Genomic DNA, 27,346 nt, shown 5'->3' with positions numbered 1-27,346 from the left:
AACTAGACACAGAGCAGTGGAAGGCAGGAAGAGACGCAGAGACAGAAGAGTGATTTTAATGGGGGGCCACAGTAGGATTCTGGAAGTTCTTGCTGTTATGATTCTGCCTTTATTGTTGCTTTACTGAAATTACTCTTGTCAGGGCCACCCCGAAATCTGATGGACATGCGGGTCAGCAGCATGTGATACTTGTTTACCTTCTCCATGTGGAAACATATTAGTCTTTGGCTTCTATGACTGCCCTGGTTGTCCTCCCACCTCTGGCTGTTTCTTCTTATCCTCCGTGCTGGTTCTTCCTCCCCTACTCAGCTTGTATGCACGGGACTTTTTTAGGGCTTCTGCATTGTACTTCCTGTACTTTTTGCCATAGGTGGTCTCGTCTATCCCATTGGCTTTAAGACCATTTATATACCGTTGTCTTGTATTTCTATCTCCAGCCCTGACCTTATTTCAAACTTTGGGTCTTGTATATATAGTTGCTGGCTGGACATTTCCAGGCATGTGTCCCAAACATCTTTGATTTAACACATTTTCAGTGGAACACTTGATTTCCTCCACTAAACTATTTCTTCTCTCTTTCAGTTACTGACTCCTCTATTCATCCAGATGTTCAAACCAAACAAATGACAGTCATCCTTGTTTCCTCCCTGTTTTTCTATTCACTTTCACACCCTCCCCCGGAATAATTACTATCAGCAAGTACTTTCAATTCCACATCAACATACTTGTCCACTTTGTTTCCAGTCATTGTCATGGCTCCATAGCCGTTCCACAGAGCAGTGGTCTGCTAACTGGTTTCCTTACTTCTTCTCTTGCCCCTTTCCCATTCACTCTACCAGAGTAATCATTTAAAAAATACAAGTAATATGGTACATCTTTCCTTCACACTTTGACATCACCGTGGTTTCTCACTGCATCTGGAATGAAATCCAGACCTCCTTCCTTTGAGCTTTTGCTATTCTCTCTTCACCTTGGCTTTTGTTTAAATGCAGTTTTTCTGACGTAACTAATTAAAATTTAATCTTAAAATCAAATGCATGTGAATTGAAACTCCTGAGTTTCTAAAAACTCAAATGGACTTGATTTTTTCCTCTTCCTCTTACCTCTTCTTTCTTATATTCCTCTTAATTTAATAAAAACCACACCAGAAACAAATGGCAAGTAGCCTTCTCTCAGTCCCCTGAGTCTTGATTTTAGTAGGTATCTCTCAGACTTCTTTGAGAACTGTTTGGGTTGTTTCATTAGCATCAGGGGAGTTTCTTTAAGGCTACAGGAGAAGTTTTTCCACTTGTATATCTGTTCTCCACTGTTAGCATTGGAAGTGGCTTAGAAGCTTTACTTCTTGTTTTTGGTGATACTTCCTCTTCTGGGTTCTCTGCTGCATCCTACACTGAGCATTCTGCCTCATTGTTGAGTTGTATCTTTAAAAAAATTTATTTTATTCTCACCTGAGGACATGCTGATTGATTTTAGAAAGATGGGATGGGAGGAAAAAAGAGAGAAACATTGGCTACCTCTCTCATTTCCCCTGACTGGGGACTGAACCCTTGACCTTTCAGCTTAGAAGACAGCACTCCAATCAACTGAGCCACATTGGCCAGGGCAAGTTTTCTTTACCTTGTTTCTAGCTGCCCATGGTTTTATTTTTAACCTTTTGTTTTTTGTCCTGTACCTGCTTTGTAAGTTGAGCTTATCTGTTCCTCTTTCACCTTGCTGGGAAAATTCTGGAATCTAGTGTCTTGTTTAGCCCCTGCGTTTCCAGTACTGACTCGACCCTCTGCTCCCTGGGATGCCCTGGAGTTAACTCACACTCAGTGTCCCCAATACTAAAATGCATGCGCTTCCTCTGCAAACTAACTTCTGTGTGTAGTGATTCCACTTTTACCAGCAGTGTATCATTCTTCCAGCCTGGAAACAATTAGAAATCTTTGACTTTCCTTTTCAAGATTTCTGAGCATGGCAAAAATCCCTTTGTTCCCATCTTCTAAACGTGTCTCAGGATCCTTTTCTTTCCTCCTCCTCCTGCCGTCAGATCAGTGTGGGCCCTCACAGTGCTTCATGTTTGGTTTTGGTGACAGTGTTCCATCCAGACCTCTCTAAAAACACTTACTCTTTGTGCTTGACCCCGGCCAATGTGGTTGCACGAAACCCAGAGTACCCTGCATTCCTTCACAGCCCGGTTCTGATTCTGCTCTCGTTTCCTACTCTTCCCAGTGAACTGTCTCCTCTGCCCAGTCACGCGTGTCTTCTCTTATTTCCCCTGTAATGTGCTCACTCTTACCTCCATACTGTTTTTGCCTAAAATGTCTTCTTACTTTTTCCCTTTGTTTATTTCTTGTCCTATTCATGCTTCTCTGAAGTTCCTTTTGGGAGCAGTTCAACCTACCGGATCTCTTCTTGACCTTATGCTGTGCCAGTGATAACACAGGGTTGAATGCTCAGTTCAACTCATCAGAAACCTATGAGGGAACAGTACATGTCAGGTGTTCCAGAACAGAATGAAGCAGCTAAACATCTGTGTCATTTCACTTCCCTAAAAAGTAAATTAAATCCAAACATAATGTTGAAGTCTTTAAAGTAAGGTAGCTTAGGTACAAAGGAGAATGTTGGAAGGCCAGAGAAGGCTTGGAATTATCATTTGAGAGATTTAACACCATCATATAGGGGTCCTTTAAATATTAACAGAAATAACAAACTAGCTGGAGAATCTGTATAATTTGCTTGGTACAGAGTGGAGCTAGTTGACTGGACTCATGTCTGCCTCGGTCTCTATGTTAAAAAATCTGTTAGGAAGATGACCCCTTCCAGGGGGTCCCTCCAGTGCGTGTTGTAGATACTAGATGCAAAGTAACAAAAGTAGTGATAAGCCAGCCCCTGTTACTCTACAGCAGAGGTGGTGATAGTGTGCAGGGGACAGATTGCCTGGGTTTGAAGGTCAGCAGAGGCCTTTCTAGCTGTGTGATCGAGAACGAGTTACTAAGTATCTCTGGGATATTTTCAATATGTAGAATAGGGATAATCATACTTACTACACAGCATTGTGAAAAGAATTGAATGAATTAATACATTTAAACTGCTTAGAACAGTGACTGTCTCAGAGTAAGTCCTTACTAAGCTTTTAAGATTATTATGTATACATTATATGATCGGAAAGGAATGATTCATTCAAGATTTTCAGGAAGAACTATTTATTGTGAAAGAGGAAATGGGTTTTCAGAGTGTGTACCCTTTTTTTTGTACCTGTTCTGTCTTTGGTGACTTTTGTTTATTTGGGTTTATTCGTTCACTAACAGATAAATACCTTTTGACATTGTTTATAGTGTTGCAGATCCTGAAAGGGCAGGTTGTCTGTAGGAGATACTGGCCTTTTCAATAGAGGTACATTGTGAAAAATACTCTGGTAAGGATTGTGAGAATGAGGTCGTCCTGGCCCGTCGGGATCTAGTTCCATCGCAAGTTTGACATACATATTTGTGTGTGCTGTCCATTCCCATGGAGAGCCTGGTGCCTGTTTTTCCAGATTTATAAATGTGAGAATTTCCGAGATCTAGGTGAATGTCATTTAAAAGGACTCTCCTGAGCTTGCTGCACTTGGCCCTTTTCAAAGAGACATTGTCATTTGCATGAATGCTTGGTAACACTCAAGTCTTTGGACTTCAAGGTGTCTTGGAAACTATTGCTTGGTCAATTTTGTGATACAGGCTGCAATAATGGTACAAGCAAGCAGTGTAAATAGTTAAAACTTAAGAATAAGATAGCTTCATTCATTCATTCATTCATTCATTCATTCATTCATTCATTCATTCATTCGTAGAGAGAGGGGAAAGGAAGGAGAAAGAAGGGAAGAAACATTGATGTGTGGTTGCCTCTCACACACCCCCAACTGGGGTTGGGGACCTGTCCACAACCCAGGAATGTGTCCTGACTGGGATCGAACTGATGACCCTTGGTTTGCAGGCTGGCACTCAATCCACTGAGCTGTGCTGGCCAGGGCTAGTTTATATTTTTATCCAGATGTCCCCCCCCTCCAAGATCAGTTAATAAGGCTTGCCATATGATCCTTGTGAAAGCAGAGTAGATGAGCCTGCAGGGGCTCCAGATAATTTCCCCATTTTATGTCTGAAATTCCCATTGTTGAAATTAGGCCATTGAATGAACCCCTTTTGCTATTGTTTCCATGAAGCCTTCACAATAGTATAAATATATTTCTTCATGGTGAGCAATTAGCTCTTTAACAGCCAGGAAGATTAACTACATTTTCAGAGGAAAAGGCCAGTTTCTGTGGGTGTGGAGAGGTCATGAGCACCGGTGTGATTGGGGTGGAAATACTGTGTGCTTTGGGGAGGGGTTGGAGGTGGGCTGTAAAAGGGGAGGTAGAGGGTGAGGTAGACACACTCATTGCTGTGGTCCCTACAGTTCTGCTGCTACATATTTCTGTCCAAGTCAATGTCAAATATATTTTATTTTGCCATGAAATGGTCATACTTTCTGATTCTGTTAATGAAGCTGTTTCTACCCCATAGTTATCGGCTCATACTGAATAGAGTGGAATATCTTGCAGCCACAGTTTTCTCATCTACGAAATCCTACCTTGCAGGATTTTTTCAAGGTTTCCATGAGAAGCTATATAGAAGGACCCTGGCTGGAATATTTTATGTCCTTGCCACATGCTTTCTCCTTTCCTGTCTTGGCCCATGAGTTTAGGCAGGGTATTTTTTTGTAATTTTCCTTTTATTTACATATGTTAATCTTGTTTCTCATGACTAAAGTTTTTTGAGGACAAGTATATTTCTTTTTCATTCTCTGCAGTATATGCTGTTAATAGTACCTTGTACCTTTTCTTCATAGAGCAGCCTGTTGTATATTTACTTATACAGCCATTTAATTAGGTTTTCTTCCCTTTTGGTATAAACTTCATGAAAGCCAGGATCTTGTTCGATTTTGCTCAGAAATGTATACATAAGACCTAGACTAGTGCCTGGCATGTAAAAAGTGTTCTGTAAATATTTGTGGAATGAATAAATAAAGGATTGATTATTAAGTTAAACATAGTAGATTCTAAGCAAATATAGCATATTCCTTGCAGACTTAGCCTGAGGCCTTGTAGGAGGCTATAAAAAGCTTGCAGAATTTTAGCTCCGACCTTAGATCTTTAACAGGATGTGTGGAAAAGAAAAATAGTTTACAAAATACTTTGAAGTGGCTCAGTACTTAATGTTATTTTAATGGAAGGTCAGTAATATCGATACGAATATGATATTGTAAAGAACTCTTCAAATGTAAAATTACTATTACTGCTTTTAGCTAGTATTTGTAAGCTAACATCTGTGAATATTAATGTTAATTCAAAATTTAGACTCGGAGGGCAGAGCAGTCAAACATTGCTTGTTTTTCTTGCCTTTGCAAACATAGCAATGTGAACCAATTTGTATCTGGAGGGAGCTTTGGGAGGTGTGAGAGCTGGGCGTGTCCCCGTCTTGGCAGTGCTCATCCAGATTGTTGAACTCCTCGTAAATTCTTGCTTTTCTGTCCCAAACGGTCTGTTAGTCTGTCATTCAAATGCTGCTTCTCTTCACTCTCCAGGATTTTGACACGGTGCTGATGCATATCCTGACAGCTGAGTCATTTCATGTAGTGAGTTGAGTCAGCAAGCATCCTTACCTTTCCTCTCATCAAATTATATTCTCATTGTGCAGTAATCTCACTGGATATTAGTAGGTCAAACTCAATATTATTTTCTTCAAATATGGCTTATACAAGTGGACACAAAACAAGGGAAGGGAAGAAACCCCATACGTGTCAGCAGTTTATGTTCATCTGTTAAGTATTTTTTAAAAAGTTGACATTTATTGAACATTTTCTATGTGCCAGGCATTGTGTGGAACAGTTTATGTATATCTCACTACATTCTTGCGCCAGCACTGTGATAGAACTACTATTCTTAGACTTTTTGCAAAGGACAGTAAGGCTCAGCAATGCTTTTTGTTTTCATTTATTTATATTTTTAAAGATTTTATTTATTTACTTTTAGAGAGAGGGGAAGGGAAGGAGAAAGAGGGAGAGAAACATCAGTGTGTGAGAGATACATAGATAAATTGCCTCTTGCATCCCCCCAACCAGGGATCTGGCTCACAACCCAGGCATGTGCCCTGACTGGAAAATGAACTGGTGACCTTTTGGTTCACAGGCTGACACTCATTCCACTGAGCCACACCAGCCAGGGCTCAGCAATGCTTTTTAAAGGATGTTTAGCAACTGAAGTTTATTGAGCAACTGAAACGTCCCATTGTTGTGGGTATTTTTTTCACTCACTTAATCCGTAAGTCAACTATATCAGGTAGGAAATATTATTATGCCTTCACTTACATAAGAGGAAACGGAAGCACAGAGATTCACCTGTGGTTTCCCTGCTGGGAAGTGGCCAGGCTTAGAATCCAAGTAGCGTGATTCTGGAGCCCATTGTTGTTGTAACTGCCACACCATGCTTCCCCAGGTTGCCCAGCTGGTATGTGGTGGAACCTGATTAGAACCAGGACCTCCCTGACTTTAAAGGGAGCGTGTGGCCCAAAGGACAACCTCAGCCATCTGGAAGATGCAAGATGAGTTTACTGTTTTTTTCTTTTTGTTTCAACTTCCCAGTGTGCCGAAAGAAGTTGAATTAATTAGGCATTGCAAGCATTAATGTAATGTTCCTGCAGAATTATAGCTGACGAACTTTCGAGATAGTAGACTGAGTTGCCCAGTTTTAATTTTGTTACTCTTATTAACGCCAAACCTAATTTCTCATATTTGGTCTGGCTCCTCAAATAGAATATACAGTTATATAATATGTTTTCTGAAAAAGAAACTCATTTCTAATATAACTGAAGAGAAAATGTTTGTACTAACCAGCAGCATGTTTCGCTAAGCCCTAGAGTACGGCATTGGGCATAGGATGGTGAATTATATCCAGATTCAGAAGAAAGGCTTGGCTTTTTTTCGTTGGCATGTCTGTCTTTAGGGCTCACCGACTTTTCCTACGAGATGGACATTTGTGGTCAGGACATTAGTGGTAAAAAAGGGACTTATATTGTAAATATCTTGGCTCAAACTGGTGTCCTGTCTTTTCAGTGTTTTAAAATACTTTTCTGCTCTGAAGTATTAGGCTTTCCAGATGTATCATTTGTTTTTAAAAAACTCTTTTTATTACTTTTCTGTAAGTTTTCATTTTGGAGTTATACACTCACAGTTAAACATACACATATGTATATGCATATACCCAGTGAGTTTCTCTATTGTTTTATGTTTGACAGTATTGTTTTTATACACAATAGGAAATGAAGTTTTAAAAGGATTTCTTTTTTTTTTTTTTTAGCATGGTGTTTCAAATTTCAGTTTTGGATTTCTCCAGCCCTTATATATGAGCTTACATTTATATTTAGTTTGTATTAATTACTACCTTTCACATGATATATAAATGAGTTCCACAGTTAGTGGAGTGTTCTACAAGCCGTCACTGGGATTTACTGCCCAGAGTGTGACCTGAATTACAAGTGTACATTCTTTATTACTCTTGGGATTAGAGGCCATTCCACTCTGGTCACTCAGTCCTGTGTCACTCTCAGGAACTTAAGATCTCATATTTAAAACTCCCAACTGAGATTCAGAAATAGCATCTCTAAGCTGGCATTGCAACATTGGGTCGGATCTATTCTTTACTTTAAATCTCTTCAAAAACAGTTTAGTGATGTCTTTGGTGTCAACTGTAAGTTGTACAATAACAGTGTGCTTAATTGATATTAATGTGATATTGATATGTGTATCCATCCATCTATTGGTTTTTAAACCGCATAGCATACTGTTAATAGGTGCAGGTTCATCCCATTCTGAACTGATTAATTTCATGTTAATCCGCAAAACAAATGGAAACTAGATAGGCCATTTTTATCCACTGTAGAAGTAATCTCCTGGGGAGAGTGGGACCCTCAATTAACTGAAGTACTTGAAAATTTTGTGTTCTTTTATTGCAGGTGTTTTTGTTTTGGGTTTTTTTTTTTGGTGGGGATGGGTCAATTTAAGGGTAAATGCTTGTGGATAATCTGTAATTCCATTAATTTATTTCTTTATAATCATGGCATAAGTAAGAATTTTTTTTGAAGATTTTTGTTGTTCAGATTTTTGAATGCTGCTGAAAATTGGTCTTCAACAACGGTGCTGACTCTTGGGGACATCCTGGGAGTTCTATTAATTCCTTTTTATCAGAATATGAGTTTATGATTTGCTCCTTGTTTTAAAAGTCAAGTGCAGAAAAATTTAATGTTTCTAGAAATGTTTTAGAATTTATTTTAAAATGGTTTAAAAATAATTTTGAAGATATGCCAATAATAATATAAGTATTTCCACATAGAAAATAGTTCTAGCCCTGGCTGCTATAGCTCAGTGGATTGAGCACAGGCCTGTGAAGCAAAGGGTTGCCAGTTCGATTCCCAGTCAGGGCACATGCCTGGGTTGCAGGCCAGTCCCCAGTAGGGGACACATGAGAGGCAACCACACACTGATGTTTCTCTCCCATGCTTTCTCCTTCCCTTCCACTCTCTCTAAAAATAAAGAAATAAAAATGTTAAGAAAAAGATAGTTCTAATAACAGTTAAAAAGTGGGGAATTGATCTCACACTGTATGCTGTAGATATGTGATAGATGTTTGTCAAATGAAGGGTAACTTTTTGTGAAAAACACTTTCCACCTTGCAGATGATCTTCATTTAATCCTTATTCAACCTTGTCAAGTACATTTCCTTAGTTTTACAGATAAGGAACCTGCGGTTCAGAGAAGTGAGTGCCTTGTTCACTGTCACCTTGTAAGCAGTGAAGGTGCAGTTTTCGTTCAGAACCATAGTCAAGGCTGGAGTCCTTACAGTATTTCACCAGGCCTTGGGTGATTTCCTGCCGCTGCTGCGCATCCCTCTCTGGTCTCTCTCTCTCATTTTCCGCTCGGGCTCCAGCCATGTTTGCCAGTTCACCAGTGTGCTCCCTCCTGCCGGGGTGCCTTCGCACTTGCCATCTCCCCCGGACTCCCTGTTGACCGACTCCCTTGCCTCCTAAAAGCGCATGCTCAGCGGTGTCTTCCACCTGAATACTCTGAAAAATTGTACCCCCCAACTTCAGCATGCCAAGCTGCCCTGGCCCTGCATACTGTTTCCCCCCATGGTATATTTATTATTTTCAGTTGCTATTGTTTGTCTCTTCCTGCTAGAATGTAAAGCTTTGTGAGAGAAGGGATTTTTGTCTCCTTTTTCTATTGTGGTGTCCCAGCAACGCCTGGACCTCAGTGGGTAGTCAGTGAATATTTCATGAATGAATGAATAAGTGAGTGAATGGTGCAAAGCCTCTGCTTTTTCCACTAGACCTTCCCAGTTTAAAAAAATTTATTTGATTATTGTTCAAGTACAGTTTTCTGTTTTTTACTCCCAGCCCAGCCCACCCGCCCAGTGCTCCCTCCCTCCCTCCCATTTCCACCCCCCTTAGTTGTTGTCCATGTGTCCTTTATACTTGTTCCTCTAAATCCTTCCCCTTTTCCCCCTGAAATTCCCTCCCCTCTCCCCTCTGGTCACTGTCCCCCTGTTCTTTATTTCAGTGTCTTTGTTTTTATTTTGTTTGCTTGTTTGTTTCATTGTTTAGCTTCCTATTACAGGTGAGATCGTATGATATTTGTCTTTCACTGCCTGGCTTATTTTGCTTAGCATAATACTTTCCAGTTCCATCCATGCTGTTGCAAAGGGTAGGAACTCCTTCTTTCTTTCTACTGCATAGAATTCCATTGTGTAAATGTACCATAATTTTTTGATCCATTCATTTACTGACAGGCACCTAGGTTGCTTCCAGCTCTTGGCTATTGTAAATAGTGCTGCTATGAACATTGGGATGCATAGGTTCTTTTGGATTGGTGTTTTAGGGTTCTTAGGATATAATTTCAGCAGTAGAATTGCTGGATCAAAAGGCAGGTCCATTTAGTGGGCAAAGGACTTGGACAGACATTTCTCCAAGGAGGACATACAGAAGATCCAGGGACGCATGAAAAGGTGCTCAATATCACTAGCTATCAGAGAGATGCAAATTAAAACCACAATGAGATACCACTTTACACTGGTCAGAATGGCCGTCATAAACAAAGCAACAAACAACAAGTGTTGGAGAGGTTGTGGAGAAGAGGGGACCCTAATCCATTGTTGGTGGGATTGCAGACTGGTACAACCACTGTGGAAAACAGTATGGAATTTTCTAGACCTTCCCACTTTTCATTTGTTAATGGTAAACTTGACAAAATTATTAGGTTATTTTTGCTAGGGAGGGCCTTTCCAAATTATACTACTTATTCATGTTGTGCATTCATATTCATTTTGAAAGTTTATATTCTATTTTTCTCTCATCCGTGAGTATAGACCATTTATTTTTACACATCAGCTAGATTTTTTTTTAAGTGTTAGAAAATAAGATACTATCTTACTGAATATTAGTAGGGGTGAGAGTCCAAGGACGTATAACATTGTGTAAATTTAAGGTATACAACATGTTGATTTGATATACTTCTGTAGTGCAAAATGATCACCACCATAGCTTTAGGTAACAACTCCATCTTGCCACATGATTACCATTTCTTTATGGCAAGAAAATTTTAGGTGTACTTTCTTAGCAGCTTTCAAGTATATAATAATATAGTGGTGTTAACTACAACCACCATGCCGTGCCGTAGATCCGTAGATCCCCCGAACTTACTGCTCTTGTAACGAGAAGTTTATACACTTTAACCAACATCTCATTTCCCTCCAACCCCCAGCCCTTGCTAACCACTAGTCTCTGTTTCTGTGAGTTCAGCTTTTTCAGATTCCACATATGAGTGACATTGTACAGTATTTGTCTTTATCTGATTTATTTTTCTTAGCCCATCCTGATTTTTAAAGTTTTATTTCATGACTTGTTATTATTAAAGCGTTAGGAACTAATTTATTAAATATGCTTGCTATATTAACATTTTTGTCTATTCAGTATAATTTTATTTTTAAAGGAATAGAGTTTTTGTTCACAATTGAAAACATGTGGAATTCAATATGTAGAATTTACTGACTCAACCTGCTTTTATTATGTACCTACCATATTTTAGAATCTTCTCATCTAGCTATTAAAATATGAACAAGACATATGGTTGACTGGCTTAAAAAAAGTCCCAATATAATGTGGCAAGTTTTTAAATGGAAGTATGTAGAAAGTTTTATGAAAAGTCTTGTTACAGAATTTCTAGGGCCCACAAAGCCGCTGCCAAGGGAGGGCGTTCCTGTGCTATTGAAGGCGTAGCATGGTCTTCTCAGCTTCTGTCATCTAAATACAACTGAAAGTAGTGTTGTCCTTACAGCCAGAACTGTTTCCCACGTTCTAGGAAAGCATTGAAACTGAGTGAGATGGCTCAGAGGTTCCCAGATAGAGGCTGGCAGAAAAGTTGTTAATGGTAGGGAACACAGTGAAAAAGCAGTCGACGAGAAGGAATGCAGAGGGAGAGGACACATGGTGTGTGTGGATGTATGGCATGGCCAAGCCTGCTCTTTAAGGAAGGATTGCTTTCATTCTGAGGTTGACCTTTCTCTTTTATGATGTGAAAGATCCTTTCTTTTTATGAAATTATAGTGAAAATAAATGGTGGCTAGTTATTATTTTAATGCCTTTACCTGAAGGGGAAAAAAAAGGTGACCTACTCTTTGTAGTTTTAAAATTATGTAAATAGGTATATGAAATCCTCAAAAGAAGGAACCACTGATAGAGGTACTTTAGAACCTGCATAATTCCTGCAGCCTCCCAGCCTCCTTTTTTAGGGGGTATAGCCCAGCATGCTTCAGGGATTTATTGTATTCAACAGAACCTGGTCCCTATTTCCTGGTGTCTCCCACTCCAGAGAGAGGCCCTTGGGTAATAGTGATGTTTGAGAGACTGGACAGTGTTGGTTACAGATTGTAGCAGCTTTTGTCCTATGGGTGAGCCTGGTAACAGGAGAGTAATCTACATGTATAATTAGGAATTGGATCAACTTTAAATGTTTTATTTCTTGTCCCAACAAATTTCAGTGACTGCCATGGCCTTAGAATACAAAGCATGAAAGATGATAACCAGTGAAGGGTTGGAAAGAGAAACACTTACTGGAGGTTTTGTGTCTATGTGCCGTGTGTGTTTTTCTCTGTTTACTCTGATTGGAACATAGTGTCAAAAATCCTGTGAAAGCCCTGAGTCCTATAATCTTGCTGCTGAGGCTACTAGTCTGCATCAGAAACCTTTGGGTTTTAGTTATAAATTGGACAACATGTGTTTGTTGGCCTTTGGGAAAGGCAGACTGGAGTGACCCATGAAAAAACCATAATAAACACATGTTGATTGTCCAAGCTGGGAAGAATGATTAATATCAGTACATTACTATTATTTAAAACTAATTTACCCACCTACTGTTGTTCACTAGTTTATGGCTGATTTTGTGCTGTTTAAGTTTTTTAAACTTTAATTTTTGAAGAGTCCATCAAAATTTCCTTTATTTTAGGTTCTGACTTTTAAAAATTGATACTAATATTTAATATAACACACTGAAGTACAAAGAATACTATTAACACATTTTAGGAAGGCATTTGTAAATGGTGTAAGGGTAGTTACGTTGTCGTTTCAATATTTAAGTCCCATCAAGATGGTTGCAGTGGTGGAATGCGGTAGGTCCAAATACTGGTCAATAGGCTGCATCATAGTGACCTAGGGAGCTTTAAAATTACTGTAATTTAAAGTTTTTTGGCTATAGTTCCTAGGGCTCTAATTTAAAACTACTGAATCAAAATTGGAAAGGCCAAGGAGTGTTTATTTTACTTTTTTAATTGAATGTATTGGGGTGACATCAGTTAATAAAATCATATATAGGTTTCAGGTGTACAGTTCCACAGTACACCATCTGTGTACTGTATTGTGTGTGCACCACCCCAAGTCACATCTCCCATCACCATTTATCCCACCATTAACGACTCTTCTAGCTCCCTTCACCCCTCCTTCCCTCCCTCCTTCTGGGAATCACCATACGGTTGTGTGTCCATGAGTCTTTTTTTCTTCTTCTTCTTCTTCTTCTTCTTTTTTTCTTAATTCCTTTACCCTTCTCACCCAGCCCCAAACCCCTCCACTCTCCACTGTTAGTTTATTTTGTTCATTAGATTCCACATATAAGTGAAATCATATCACAACTTTTCTTAAATAAGTAACTAACCATGACAATATATACCTATCTCCCGTGGCGGCGGCTGTCAGTTGCTGTTATTTATCACAATCATCATCATCGTTATTGTTGTTATTGGTGTGGGCTGTGGAAGAAGATTTCCTGTGTTTAAATACCAGCGTCAGTCCGTACTGGCGGGACAGGTTGGGCCAGTGACTTAGCTGTCATGGGCCCCAGGTTTTTTCCATCTGAAAAACTTGGATATTAATAGTAACTGCTCATAAGGTATTGTGAGGATTAAAGGGGATACTGTATGCCAGGAGCTTAATACAGTGCTTTGCAATAGAAAATGTTCATTATGTAGTTGTTGTTATTTTTACGTTGAACTATCAGTTCTGGCCTTTTTCCTTTTCAGTTAGTTGTTTAATGAATACTCACACCTTCATCTCACTCTTACGATATTATTTTATCTAGGTAGCCATTCTATGAGGCACACTTTGAACCTTTTAAAGAAGTGTATGCTGATAATCAGTAAAATGTTTTTCGACTTTCTGAATAGATTGGAAGGAGTTCTAAAGGCAGTTAACTCTCCATTAATTTATTTATAGTTGAGGCCAAGAAGGCCTCAACTTCCAGGGACCTTCCTTTGCTTGGGAATGGAAAGTTTTCTCTGTTAGCTTTAAATAATCTGAGAGAGAAAGAATTTCAAAGGTGAAGGAGATGAAAGAAGGATTTTAAAGTTATTACTTTAAAGAAAAGTGGTTTTCAGCTGTGGCCACACATTGAAGTCACTTGGAACACTGCACTACCACAACCACCACCATCAACAACAACATTTCCGAACCCGCTGCGTTGAGTACAGTAATAAATTAAATAATAGGGATGGTCAAGGATATAATAGTTATTTTACCTAACATGTTAATTTCTTTTTTTTAAAATTAATTTTATTTAGTTATTTTTCAAGTACAGTTTTTTGTCTATTTCTCCCATCCCAGCCTCCCCCGCCCCTTGCTCCCCACCTCCCTCCCATTTCCACCACCCTTAGTTCTCGTCCCTGTGTCCTTCCTATTTGTTCCTCCAAATCCCTCCCCCTAACATGTTAATTTCTTACTTGCTTATTTACATGGAATTATCTATGTGATCGTGTTATACTTGGGTATAATTCATAGGATGTGAACCCTAATTTTATAATTTGATTCATTATAAAGATTTATAAATGTTTCCTTGTTTTGACGAAATGTTGGCTATAACCATGATTCTTGTGGGTATAAAAAGGAATTCGAATAGAAGCATAATCCCACTAGTAAAATAAGATTCTTTTTAGGTTTCCTGAAATATGTACTACAAAAGGTAGTCAGTCGCCTGTACCTGTGTTTAGAAGTGAAGTCGGGGGCGAGGGTTTGGACAGACACGAGCGTGGACAGGCAGGTAGGCACCGCACCATGTGTGTGAGCCTGCTGTGCTTCGGCCTTCCGGGGCTGAGTCAGAGTGGTGTCCGGTCCTGTGGGACTGACTGCTCTTCTATAAATACAGGGTCATACTACCTTATGCAAGTAAAAGTCTCGCTGGCTTTGGTGATGTTTTGGAGGGTCTTGTGTGAGGGACTAACAGCATCCATGGCTGGGGATTCATATACCACAGGGAAAGTTCTAAGGGTTGAGGTGGAGTGGATTGGAGACCACATTTACATGCCCCGTCTGTTGCTACCTTTATTTTTTGTGATGGAGAAATGGATGTAAAATGGCTAATAGTAGGGCATTTTCAGGTGAAAAACATTGTTAATTTAGAAGGATTTTATTTCAGATCTTTTGAATTGAGTAACTGATAAAGTTTGTTCATCAGGAGCTCAAATAATGTTATTCCTTAGCTTCCAATACAAACATGACCATTTTTTAGAAATATTTATTCACTATTTTCCACATACATTTTATTTATTTTTTTATTTCATTAAAAGAGAGAGAAGCATCAGTGTGTGGTTGCCTTTAGTATGCCCCTTATTGGGGACCTGGCCCACAACCCAGGCATGTGCCCGGACTGGGAATTGAACTGGTGATCCTTTGGTTCGCAGGCCAGTGCTCTATCCACTGAGCCACACCAGCCAGGCCTCCACATGCATTTTATAGTCTATGTGTAAATAAGTTACCAGCCTGCATCTTTTTTTTTTTTGAAAACCTTTTTGCCTTCTTCCTGTGATATGGTTAAGAAATACAAGGATGTGGGTCTTTTTTATTTACTTGGTTTGGCGTATTTGCAGGTACAAATTTAACATTCTGATTTTCAACAACTTCAGGTGACTGGAGTCCCAGAGTACCAAATCTAAAGAACACCAGGCTCATGTTTTATTTCTTCTACCTTTGCTCCTTTTTGCTTTGCAAAGCCTGGACTGAGTCAGGCCCCAGGGGAAGGTGGGCTGATACTGAATTTATGATCCTGTGCCCCAAATATTGGATAGGATGGAATAATGGAAGCTGTTGACCAAGGTGGCTGGGGGATGAGTCTGCCAATTACAAACAAACAAACAATAAACAGTAAACAACCATTTCTCAAAATCACACTGAGGGTGAGGGGAGGTGTGTGTCAGCATGTGTTTGTGTGTGCGTGCATAGTGTGCATGTGATGGGTGGGCTAAACACGTTTATAGTTCTGTTGACTGTTACTTAGACACCAGGAGAATCTGTCTCCTAAGTGGACTTGTATCCTCCTTCTGCTATTGAATTCTGTGCCCATTTTTCCATCACTTGTGGCACTTGTAAATTTTAAAATTATTTAGGTAAGAATACCTTGAAGGTGGGAGGAGTTATTTTTTCCAGCTTATTGATGAAAGTTGATGGGATGCTGGGAGATGATAATAGAAAAGACATGTGGGAGAAAATGACTTATGTTTAAAAAGAAAAAAGGAGGACAGTACAGTGCGAAATATAGCCACCAAGTGGATTTACCACTTAGCTGGTCACCACGTTCTTTTCTGGGGTGAGAAGCATTTTCTGAAAGCAACTTAATTTTAAGGGTTGTTCCAGAGCAGTGGAATCTGACCTCATGGGATCTTATCAAGCTGCAATAATTGGATCAGTTATTCTTCCCTTTAAACAAATAGTAACCTTGGATGGGTGGGTTGTTTTGCTAATAACCGTCATGGTATTACATAAACCACTAATTGATTCCTTGTATTTATGGTTATGATTCTGTGGGATCCTCCTCCTGGGCTCGGGCAGGCTGTGTAGGCCACAGATTTCCATTTGGAAGAGAGACAACATGAACATTCACTACCTGGTCTGCTTTGGGATTCTAAATCACTTTTACTTTTTCTAATTTACACTTATTTCTAAACATCTGTAATTTTTTTCCTTTAAGTTACTTCATAAGTTTTTAGATTTTCAGGGAGATTTTGGAGATGGTAGCTTTGAGTTAAAGTCTGGTGTTATTCATTGTGGTAAAAATGTACTGTTTGTCTGCCTTGGCCCGTGTGGCTCAGTTGGTTGGAGCATCGTCCATTGACAGAAATGTAATGAGTTCGATTTTCTGGTGGGGGCACTGCTGCTCTACCAGAAGGCAGCAGCCAATCAGTATTTTTCTCTTGTGTTGATGTTTCTTTCTCTCCCCCTTCTGCTGTTGCTAAAAGCAATGAACAAGTTTTTTCTTTGGGTAAGGATTTTTTTAAATGTACTGCCTGTCTGATTTTTTCTTTTTGCCATTTATGAGATTTTTCTTTATGGCTAGTACCTGATACATTTTATAAATGTTTCTTTACCAAGAATATTTGTATCTGCCTCTGGGACTGGTTACATAAACATTGAACTTTTATTATTGAAACCTTATGAACTATTAAGAGAGTGTTCCTTCTCCGATGCTGACCTGCCCTACACTTCTCACATTCTCCTTTTTCAAGTCCCACCGGAAGTGGGGCGAGGAGTTCAGGGAGGCTGGGACCAGCCTGGCTGTGTGGGGTGATCAAGGGCCAGACTCCACAGGAGGAGCCTGTTCCTTGGACTGAGTGAGGGCGCCCGTCAGCATGAATGAAGGTTTTAAAAAATTGTTGCCATAGGGGAATTGATTCTGAGGAAATCTCTCCTCTTTTTCTTTCAGTCAGTCTTCATTACTTAAGTTGTTTAATTTAAGGAGAGGAAATGACTTTAGTTTGTGAAAAAGGATGAAGCAAAGCTTATTGGGGAATGGGGTAGAGGAGAGAGAGAAGGGGTTCAGTGTGATCCTTAATGAACGGGACATGCCGGAGATTAATTTGTGCTTCTCTTCTGCTTTCTTCCTCCTCTTCTCCCTGTGCACGTCCCTGTTCTGTGGAGGATGGTACATAACTCTTGCCTCTCACTGAGTCTGAGTGGTGCTCGGTGGTGAGGAGTCCAGACCCTGAAGTCTGTCTGCCCAAGTTGAAGTCCTGTCTCCACTGCATGTTACGGCTGTGACACTGGGCAGGTCGCCAAAGTCTCTCTTTGTCTCGGTTTTCTCATCTGTTAAATTGGAAATAGTATATACTGCATAGGGTTGTTGGGATTAAATGAGATGTAATATGTGGAAATGCTTAGAATAGTACCCAGTATATGTACCCATGTATTCAGTAAATGTGAGCTGTTACCATTGTTCCATCAGGCAGCTGGCCTGTTTCACATTTGTATAAGTCAGTTCGGATAAGTAAAGAACAAATTTCAACCGCCTAACATTGAAAAAGGACTAAATGTTAGCTGCATGCATTTTTTAAAATAACCAGATATATGAATCTCTTGTGCATTATTGCGGTAACTACAGAATTAATCGTGGTTGTCACTGCTTGATTATGATTTGCTTTTTGGAGAAAAGGTTATCACTTATAGATGCTTTCCTAATTCCTACGTGCTGAGTTATGGAGTTCTCCATGTGGCTGGTCTGGTTTTTAAGCCATATTAAAGTTATACTGTATCAAAAATAAGATTAATTAAAATTTCCCCTGAAGATTTTAATGTTACCATTACTAAGCTTTTTCTTGTTCCCTATACAGCATCAAAACTTACAATTAGCTTCGAGGTATGGGGTCTGCTGTAGAACTTAGAAAACTTTAGTAATTAACTATGATGGTCCTGTGCATGTAATTAGCCATTGATTAAAGGTATATAGTCATGCTCATAAGCAGCCTTTAGTTTTTGTTTGTTTATTTATTTTAAACATTGAAGTAAGTAACAATCAGAAAGAAAACTTGGTCTGACTAAATTTAGTTCTAGTTTTGAAAGTGATTAAGTCTAGGGGTATAGAATAAGACATATCTCATGGCTTAACTCAGATTCCAAAGTCTTCAACAATAAGATATGGTGCACTGGGCCTTTGGGGACCCATGGGGGTAGTGGTGGGAGGGGAAACTCATTGGTTAAGAACGATTTCTAAATTTATAACTTGTTTTTGTCGAGAGTAACAGTGATGCTATATACCTTCACAAATACTGACTACTTGTTCTCTTATATCTTACCTGGTAGAGAAATCCCGTGTTTTTAGGGGTCCTGTCCACTCTCACTTAGGCTTACCCTAAAGTCAGTGTCAGTAGGCAGTGTCTTGGGGGAGTTATGCATGACTTGCCAAATACCTGGGCTAGCACTTGGGTCGTGGGGTGTGAGGAGCGGGAGGGGGCTGTGGAGAGGGTTCATGTGGTCCCTGTGAATAGGAGGAGCTTGGCCCTCACTCCCTTCTGCTGGGGCTGCTGGTGGCTCTCAGGTGAGTGCTGTTAGCTGTTGCACTGAAGCGCAGGGAGCAGGTGGCCCATGCTTTGAAGCTGCTGTCAAGCATTTACTGGGAGGCTGGAAACAAAGGGCGCAAGCTTGTTAAAGTCCTTCATGGGTGGTATAAAGGGAATATGGGAGTGTGGTTAGAGACACAGGCGCTGTGCCCAGCTCCATAACTCATTCATTGTGGGACCTCAATGATTGTCTCTAATTTTCATTTTAGAAACTAGAGATGAATAATATAAGGCCACCTGCTTACCTCTAAGAGTGTTTTGAAGATTAATGAGTTAATTGCCTTGGAACAAGGCCACAGAGCTTAATCTGGTCACAATTTCATTGCCTTTCTAGGGAAACTCCAGTTTGGGGGAATAAAATAGTGGAAAGAAGGTAGGAATAGAATGGCTGTCTGCAACTTACTGTGTTTCAAATTCAGCTATAGATTCGGGTTCCATTTTAGCTGGGGAATTTTAACCTAACATTTCTAGGTATTTTTTAGAAACAACACAAAACCAACTGTCTAGCCTCCTGTTTGTGGGAGAAGAATAGATGTTTGTTCTGGGAACATATTAACGAAGATGTTAGTGGTTTCCTCCCACGGTAAGGAAACAAGATGGGTCAAAAGAGGGGTGATAGATTTAAGTGGAGATTGTTACTGTCCCAGTGCCGATGTGCTCTTCGGAGAGTTGGTATTACTTCATTGTGTTGACTTTTCAAGTTTGTTTGACAAAGACACTTCATGAATATCAAGCCAAAACAAAACAAGAAAATATAAACGCACACACATCCCAATTACTTTAAATACCTAGGATGTCAGCGTGAAATTAAAACGAATCAACTGACATTTCTGCTTAGAAATTTTTTTGGTAAAACTAATTTAAAACAACAGTGAAAACTTCTGGCTTTTACCTTATAATGGGAAATTTGACCTTTTTTGGTGTTTTTGGCTTAAGGGTATTGACATTGGGTTGTTCTGGGGTTAAAATTTGCTTCAAGTCTCTAATGGCTCTTGGGATTTTGGTCACTCTTTGGTGTGGAATAACAAATGCTGTCACTGGTGTTGCTATCATGTGGCTTTTCAAAGTAAGGTCTCCAAGGTAGTGGATATGGTATCCCCTCCCGCCATGTGTAACTGTTAAAAAAAAACCACTGTTGTCATGTGAATTCTTTTTTTTTTTTGAGCTTGCTTTTGAAATAACTTTCACAGAGAATTCCTGTTACCTAGAAATTGATGACAGACTTACACCATTTCCTTTTTTTTTCTTAGACGTTCCATCCTCAGAGCAGCCTGAACTGTTCCTAAAGAAACTTCAGCAGTGCTGTGTCATTTTTGACTTCATGGACACGCTATCTGATCTTAAAATGAAAGAATACAAGCGCTCCACTCTTAATGAACTGGTGGACTACATTACAATAAGCAGAGGCTGTTTGACAGAGCAGACTTACCCTGAAGTAGTTAGAATGGTGAGTTTCTTTTTTTTCGCCGGGGACACTTTTAAGCACCTTCCATAGCAACTCGCAGGTGTATTTATTGCAGGAGTCAGGTGGCTTGGAGGTCACCTCCACACAAGAGAGCCAGCCCTCTGAGAGCTAAGCACAAGTAGTCGGCACAGTACTAGAAGTTGAAGAGCATTATTTTATGAGAATGAAACCCAGAACTTTTCACCTACAACAGTATTGGATTCAATGACTTCAAACTATGAAGCCAAGACTGCCAGGGCTTTATTGGATTTCTGGCCTTGGGAAAAGAGCAGACACAGGAGAATCAACAAAACTTTTAGATCTGTGTTTGAAAAATATTCAAGCCTGTTGGATGTCTTGGTTCCCCCCCTCCCCCCTATTCATTTTGGTATAGTAGAAATGGCTTTATGCTTAATAAAATGTGATTGATAGAATCTAGTTAAGCCTCTCTTGGCTTCATAAGCTAATTATTCTCTTTATATTCTTGAAATCGGGATGATGTCTTTCATTATTTTTGAACAGTGTCTTGTACTTTGCGTGGTTGTTAGGAGTTAACAGAAGAAACATTATTAGCATAATGCAAGTAATTCTGCTTTTATTGTATCAATAATTCTATTAGTTTTCCAAAAGCTGAGCTAAGATATGATTCTCTGTTAGATCTCTGTGGGAGAGTGCCCTTCTTTGGCATCCTGGGAGTTCTGGGATCTGTAGAGTGCACACTGTTTGGGTGGGATGGGGTGGGGACCGGGCTGGTGTGCTAACTGGTGAAGTTGTGCTTCAGTGACCCAAAAGGGTCAGTGTGTATTATCATAACATGAGAAACTCTGACTGATGTGTGAAGGTCATTTCAGCACCCAATGTATTCCTCAGATCCATATCTGAGTGCATATTGCATTTGTAGGTGAACTAATGATGTGTGGCTCTTGAGCAGTGGTTCTCAACCAGGGTGTGGTTTGCTTCCCAGGGCACTTTGGAAATGTCACAGCCAGTGGTGTGATGGGCGTACGCACTACCAGCATCTAGTAGAGAGGCTAGAAACGCTGCTGAACATTTTAACAGTGCACAGCCCCCACAGCAAAGAGTGACCTGGCCCCAGAGTCGGTAGTGCTGCCGTTGAGAAGCCCTGCTCCAGAGCTTGCATGTTGTATAAGCTCTTAACTTGGTACTTAGGGTCTTCTCTAGCCCCCTGACCTTCTGCAGAGGATGGTCCCTGGTTTTAACCTACCTCTGTCCTCAGCCAAGAGATACCCACTGTTTATAACTTCCTTCTACATCTTTATACAGATAGTTGATGAAAATGTCAGCACATGCAAGCATATATGTATAAATCTTGTTTTTTGTAAACACAAATATGTATATACTTTCTCTGTAACTTGCTTTTTTCATTTATCAATATATAATATCTATCAGTAAATATGAAGCTGCCTCATTTGCTTCTTTAGCTCCATAATATCTCATTGTATGGAGGTGCTATAATTTATTGAACCCATATCCTGTGAATTTGCTGATTTCTTTTTCTTTCTTTTCTCCCATTTCTGGACTTTTGTGTATCCACCCCAGTCCCCTCCGCTGGTTCCGATTCTCCCTTTCCTTTTAGTGCTACCACTGCTTCCCGAAAAAGCCCAGAGTTCTCTCCTTCCTTAAGTTCCTCGGCAGCCATCCATTTGGGTTGGGTTGTTTTTTCAGTCAACTAGTTCATTTTCACATGTTTGTTTGATTTTTCTAATTGGACTCTTAGTAGATTTATTAGATTTGGACTCTCAGCACTTCTAGGCGAGAAGTGTGTCTCATACATCTCTGTGGTCTCTTAAGGCCTCCGAGCTCAGGCCTACCTGGAGTCGTTCCATGAGTAAGTGAACCCTCCTACAATGGGAGCATTTCAGACATTGGAATCACTACTAAGATAGCGAATGTCACTGGATTCTACTCAGTTTTTAAACCCAGTATTTGGCATAATCCAAAAATTCTTTCATTCTTATGAACCAGCTTGGTCCTAAACTAGCCTTGGTTTTTAAAGGAGACCATTTTCTCTTCTCCCTTATTATTTCCCTGTACCCCTCTTACCCTAACCCTCACCAAAAAGATTTTTTAAAAGATTTTATTAATTGCGCGTTTAAAATTTACTTGAGTCCTACCTTAGGAGGATTTGTATCTGTAGCGTGTGTGGTATTCTAGGCACTAGAAAATTAACTTTCTTTGTGGTAGTTTGTGGTCCTTAGAGGTGCAATTTATTTTTCATGTCATGATTTGTGAAATTGCTAACTATTCTGTGTGGTTCTTAGGCAGTCCAGTGTATTCACAGAGAAGGGGGTAGCATGTAGAGTAGAAAGAACTTTGGAACTACACAAAGGTGGTTCGGGTGTCAGCTCCAGCCACACTTGCTTCCTCACCTTGGATGGAGCCTTGCACCCTGGGAGCCCTCGGTTTTCATGTGGTGCTCAGAGGAACACAGGACTGGGGGAAAGGTGGTCAGAGTCTCTCTCACCCTCCTCCATCTAAGTAAAATCTCCACCTAAGTAGAATCGTTGTGCTTTTGTTTGTACATCAAAGTTCTCACCACCTCAAATACACGTGCGACCTAGTAAGCAGGGTGCTTACCACTCTATAAAAATGGCTGGAACCAAGTCCCCACTGAGGGTGCCCTCTGCTCCCTTCCTTTTTGCCACTTCTGAGTCCCTTGTATATGGAAATTCTGGTGCTGATACTACTCACCTTCCTTCTGTGTCCTACTTGCCTTTTGGGCATTTTGTGAGGATTTACAATGATTTGTATAAAGCTCTCAGAACAGTCCCTAAGACTCGGCAGGCATTCAATTAATCATATTATTATGTTTTAATGATTTTGTTATTAGATACTTGATCTGACAGTTACTGGTGGAACTGAAGTTCCTGGCCGTGGACTGAAAATGTTCTATCATCTAGTTGTGTTTATTCCATTGCTTCAGTGGTTCTCAAGTCCTGTACTTCCAAGGCGATCCTGCCTGTTGAGCAGTCCCTGTCCCACCTATTACTCTTTCCTGTTGCTGGGAAATGAACCTGCTACACCAGGGTTAGTGGGGGAAATGGTAGTGCTTCTTAGATAAGGTGTCAGTGAAGCGACAGCGAGGTTTTAGACACCAGCGTGGGTGATGATGACATGGTGGAATGTTCTAGTGTCAGCATTATTACCAAAAGCTTTTGGCGCAACCTGATGGGAACTAGAATTTGAGAATTGCTATTCTTATTAGGGGAAGAAAAAAGTGACAGATAAAAGTGATCTGTGAGTCATGGAAGCCATTTTTAGCACTTAAATGAAATCAGGGTAGCACCTATCAGCTGCTAGAAATAAGAAAGAAAAAGCAATTATGTGCAAACAAAACAATACAGCACCATTTTGGGTGTAACTTACCCGAAGAAGAATAGTGTGGGGTGGTGTGGGGTAGTAGAAAGAGCCCCAGACAGGGAATGTGGAAGTCACTGTCCTGACTTTCATCTTCCAGTTAACTAGTGGTGAGATGTTGGGTCAGTAATCTCCTCTCTAAGCCCCACTTTCTCCTGTTGTAAATGTGGAGGGATTAATAATGATCCCTCTCACATCCTTCCAGCTCTGAAAATTACCAACTCTTTTGGTTAACACAGCCTAAGAAATTTAAAGTGGATTCTGCCATTCTTAAGGTTTACAAACCATTGGCCAAAATAGTTGCCTAAGTAAGTGGTTTGTCTTACGTATTTCTCATGGGGTCCTATCTGATGGAAAAATGAGAATCAGGACTTTCAGTTCCTTGAGCTCTGGCACATTCTGCTTTGCATCTTCTCAAGTGTCAGGCTCTGTCCTAGAGGCAGTAATTTCACCACATGTGCTCATGTTTTCCTTCTGGTTCTGTTGCCATGCGTCCACTGGAAAGATCTTTTAGATTTCTGACTCTCCCAGTAATCTTATGTTAATTTTTTTTACCCAAACTCCAAATGCTGTTTATTTTGCATTCTTTATATTCACACATCTTCCTTTTCAAAAAATGCCTCTTGGGGGAAGTTCAGATGTGAGCTGAAATTGCATTGGTGAAGGCAGTGTTTTGGTTAACCCCAGGTAATGTTTACTGAATGACTGAAAACCACACACTTTTGCATTTTCATGATCAAAGAAGGACAGGACCCTGCTCTGTCAACAAGCTCAGAATCAGGCAGAGAGGATACTCATGTGAACAAATAGGATAATGTCATGTATGTATCAATAGAAGGCGAGGAAGGAGTAGAGAGAAAGAGTGATTAACCAGAGGTAGGTAGGAGTGGTGGAGGAAGGCTGTACGAAGTGAGTTAAGCCTCAGTAGGGTATTAAAGGTGAAAGCATATTTTTCAGGTGGCTGAAATAGTGTTGAAAGAGAGAATTAGGTGTTACAAATGACTTCCCCAACTCCATGATAACAGTCAGAGGAACACAATAGTGCTGTGTTGTTTTAGCGTTGTGTGTGTGGGGGGCAGGGGGAGTGGGAGGAGGTGAATGGTGCCGGTTGAAAATGAGATGCTGGCCAGATCCCGAAAGGACCTCCCAGATGATGGATAACCATTGCAGTTTTATATTTAGTCAGATTGAGAATCCAGTGACACTGTGTCGGAGAGACCGGAGGAGGCTGCAGTGGACGGCAGGGAGGAAGCTACAACAGTAGGGGAGCTTGCTGCAGGAGCTGTGGAGGGCCTGAACCAAACACAGCTGTGGAAGCAGAGAAGGCGAGGAAGGGATGGTGTTTGAGACTAATTTAGGAGGTAAGATGGAAGCTGCTTCGCGTTTGTTGGGCTGTTTGGAGTGTGTGGGGGGATGGGGTCTAGGAGAGCTTTGGGAATTAGGTAGTTTGTGGTGCTGCTGTTGACAGAGGTATAGCAGAAGGGAGAGCAGGCTCTGAGTGGAGGCCGAGGAGGTTATTTTTGATGTAACTTGGAGGTTGAGGGAAACCTAGATGTGGAAAGCTAAAGTGGATGTTGGTAATTATCAGCATGCGAGTAGGGCAGACGAGAAAACTCCAAGTGATGATGGAGTTGATGTACGTTAGTGCAGTGGAGGAGCGTGTGAACTATGAGGAGGCTGAGATGTGACTGTAGATGATGATTGCACGCACAGTGGCGGAATCTTGGCTATTCCTTCATGGAATAGAATCCTGCCACTTCTGTCCTGCAGAAAGTGTACCGTGTGCACTGGTCGTTTGCTGCTGTTACTTTCATATTTTGTTTCTATGACTTGAATTTTCTTGGTTTCTAAGTCTTCCCCATTCCTAATCTGTGGTTAAATCTCTGTATACTGCAAATCTTAAGAACATGTGGCTTTCCAAAGCTAAGTACTTTTAAGATAAAAATATGTTGAGCAATTTTTTTGTCTTTTCTATTGAAGTCTTTCCTTGTGTCCTTTATATTGTTTCTTAGCCACCACTAACTTTGTTTCTCTCTCTCTCAAATTATGCCCTGTCATTTGGTTACCTGAGTGCTTTATCTTTTATATATTCTTTGATTTAACTGGAAATCACAGCTCTGGTTAGGTTCTTAATAGAATAATGCGGTTTTGTGGAAAATTATGAAGTTGCAATTAAAGGTCTCAGAGTCTGCCCACACAGGAGTGCTTTGTTAACCTCATTCCATACTCTGTCGGCTGAAGGACAGCGTTTCTTTTTGTAAAATAACAACTATCTAAAAGTAGCCCTGGGAATGGTAACTACGGGGGGGAAGGGGAGATGAAATTTCCATTTCTCATCTTCCTGCATCTGATAAAGAATATAAATGTACATCCTGGCCAGCATGTGCCTTGGCGGTGACTCTGCAGCCCCAAAGGAGATAGGGCCTGTTCGTGTGAGCCACTGAGGGGCTGTGCGTGGTGGAGGTAGGCTGCTGGCACCACCGGAAGTAGAAATAGTGGAAGGGAGTGGAGTGGTGTCTGGGAAAGGCATTCAGGAACTGAAGTTCATGGTGAACTTTGAGGATAGGATAAGTCTACAAATGCTAGGACCTGAGAATTGAATTAGAAAGAACTCTTTGGTACTTACAGAAGAATAGGAGGTTATGACCATGAAGATCATCCAAAGACATTTTTAGAATGAGATCAGGGGGAATTAATTCACTGCTCAAGGCTGGGAGCAGATTGTTACCGTTTGTAATTTACCAGAGGGTAGGGAAACTGGCAGGCACTTTGTCCTTCCCTTAATTACCATCTTAACGATCACACTGTGCTTTAGTTAACACTCATTTACCAATACTCATTTAGCACCTTAGTGACTCTGTAGATTGGCTTCATGGGGTCAGTGGACCCTCTAATGTTGACTGCACAATTTTTATGTGTTTTTGTGTACTTTTTTGGTAGAAGAGCGCAGGTTTTGATTATTAAACTTGCAAAGATATATCTAACTTCAAAAGGATTTCAGCTTGATTTTACCACATGTGCTGTGCTCTGCTGGGTGCTGCTTTGTTGAAAAATGCAGGATGAGATTGAAATTCCCATTATGGCAGTAACCAAAGATTAAAAAATGAAGTTGTTAAAATGATTTCACCAGTGAAACCATGTGGGTCTGGAGTTTTCTCTGTGCGAAGGTTTCTAGTAGTAAATTCAATTTCTTAAATACGTATCTCACTCTCCAGATTTTCTTTTTCCTCTTGTGTCAGTTTTGGTAAGTTATAATAGTTACGCAGTTTAGTGTCGTAGTCAAATACTTAATCCTCAGAGGTTCTTCACAAAGGGGTGTACTAGTGATTCTAACTTTTTTCCTGTCTTACCGCTCCCTGGCAGTATATACGAGTGCGGTGAGGAGGGCTGTGTTGTTCAGAACACCCTTGTTCCACCTTAACCACCGGTTGTTGAGATGATCCGGTTCCCTAAGCTGTCGTGCTCCCCCTGCCTCCTCTCGCTCCTCCCACAGTTAGATGCAGGCAAGCTCCTCCAGCAGCCTCAGGCATCCCTAAGTTGCTTGGTTGGCCCGAGTTTTCAGCAAGGGAGTTAGATGATTTGAACATCCCTCCATTTCCATGATGGAC

The 27,346-nt window shown here is 40.4% G+C and overlaps 1 protein-coding gene across 2 annotated transcripts in view; it reads left to right on the top strand.

Moving 5' to 3' along the window:
* Positions 1 to 27,346, top strand: part of PPP2R5E (protein phosphatase 2 regulatory subunit B'epsilon) — a 154,526-nt gene that overhangs the window by 65,177 nt on the left and 62,003 nt on the right. For both annotated transcript variants that reach the window (XM_037126017.2, XM_037126016.2), the window contains exon 3: positions 20,167 to 20,363. In XM_037126017.2, coding sequence (XP_036981912.1) covers positions 20,167 to 20,363 — 197 coding nt within the window. The remainder of the gene's footprint in view (positions 1 to 20,166; positions 20,364 to 27,346) is intronic.

Source organism: Artibeus jamaicensis, unplaced genomic scaffold (genome assembly GCF_021234435.1).
Source record: "Artibeus jamaicensis isolate MK-2021 breed Jamaican fruit bat unplaced genomic scaffold, CSHL_Jam_final contig_851, whole genome shotgun sequence".
In the NCBI taxonomy this organism is placed as follows: Eukaryota; Metazoa; Chordata; class Mammalia; order Chiroptera; family Phyllostomidae; genus Artibeus; species Artibeus jamaicensis.
The sequence above is the reverse complement of the archived record's forward strand: the minus strand, read 5'-3'. Positions and strand labels throughout refer to the sequence as shown.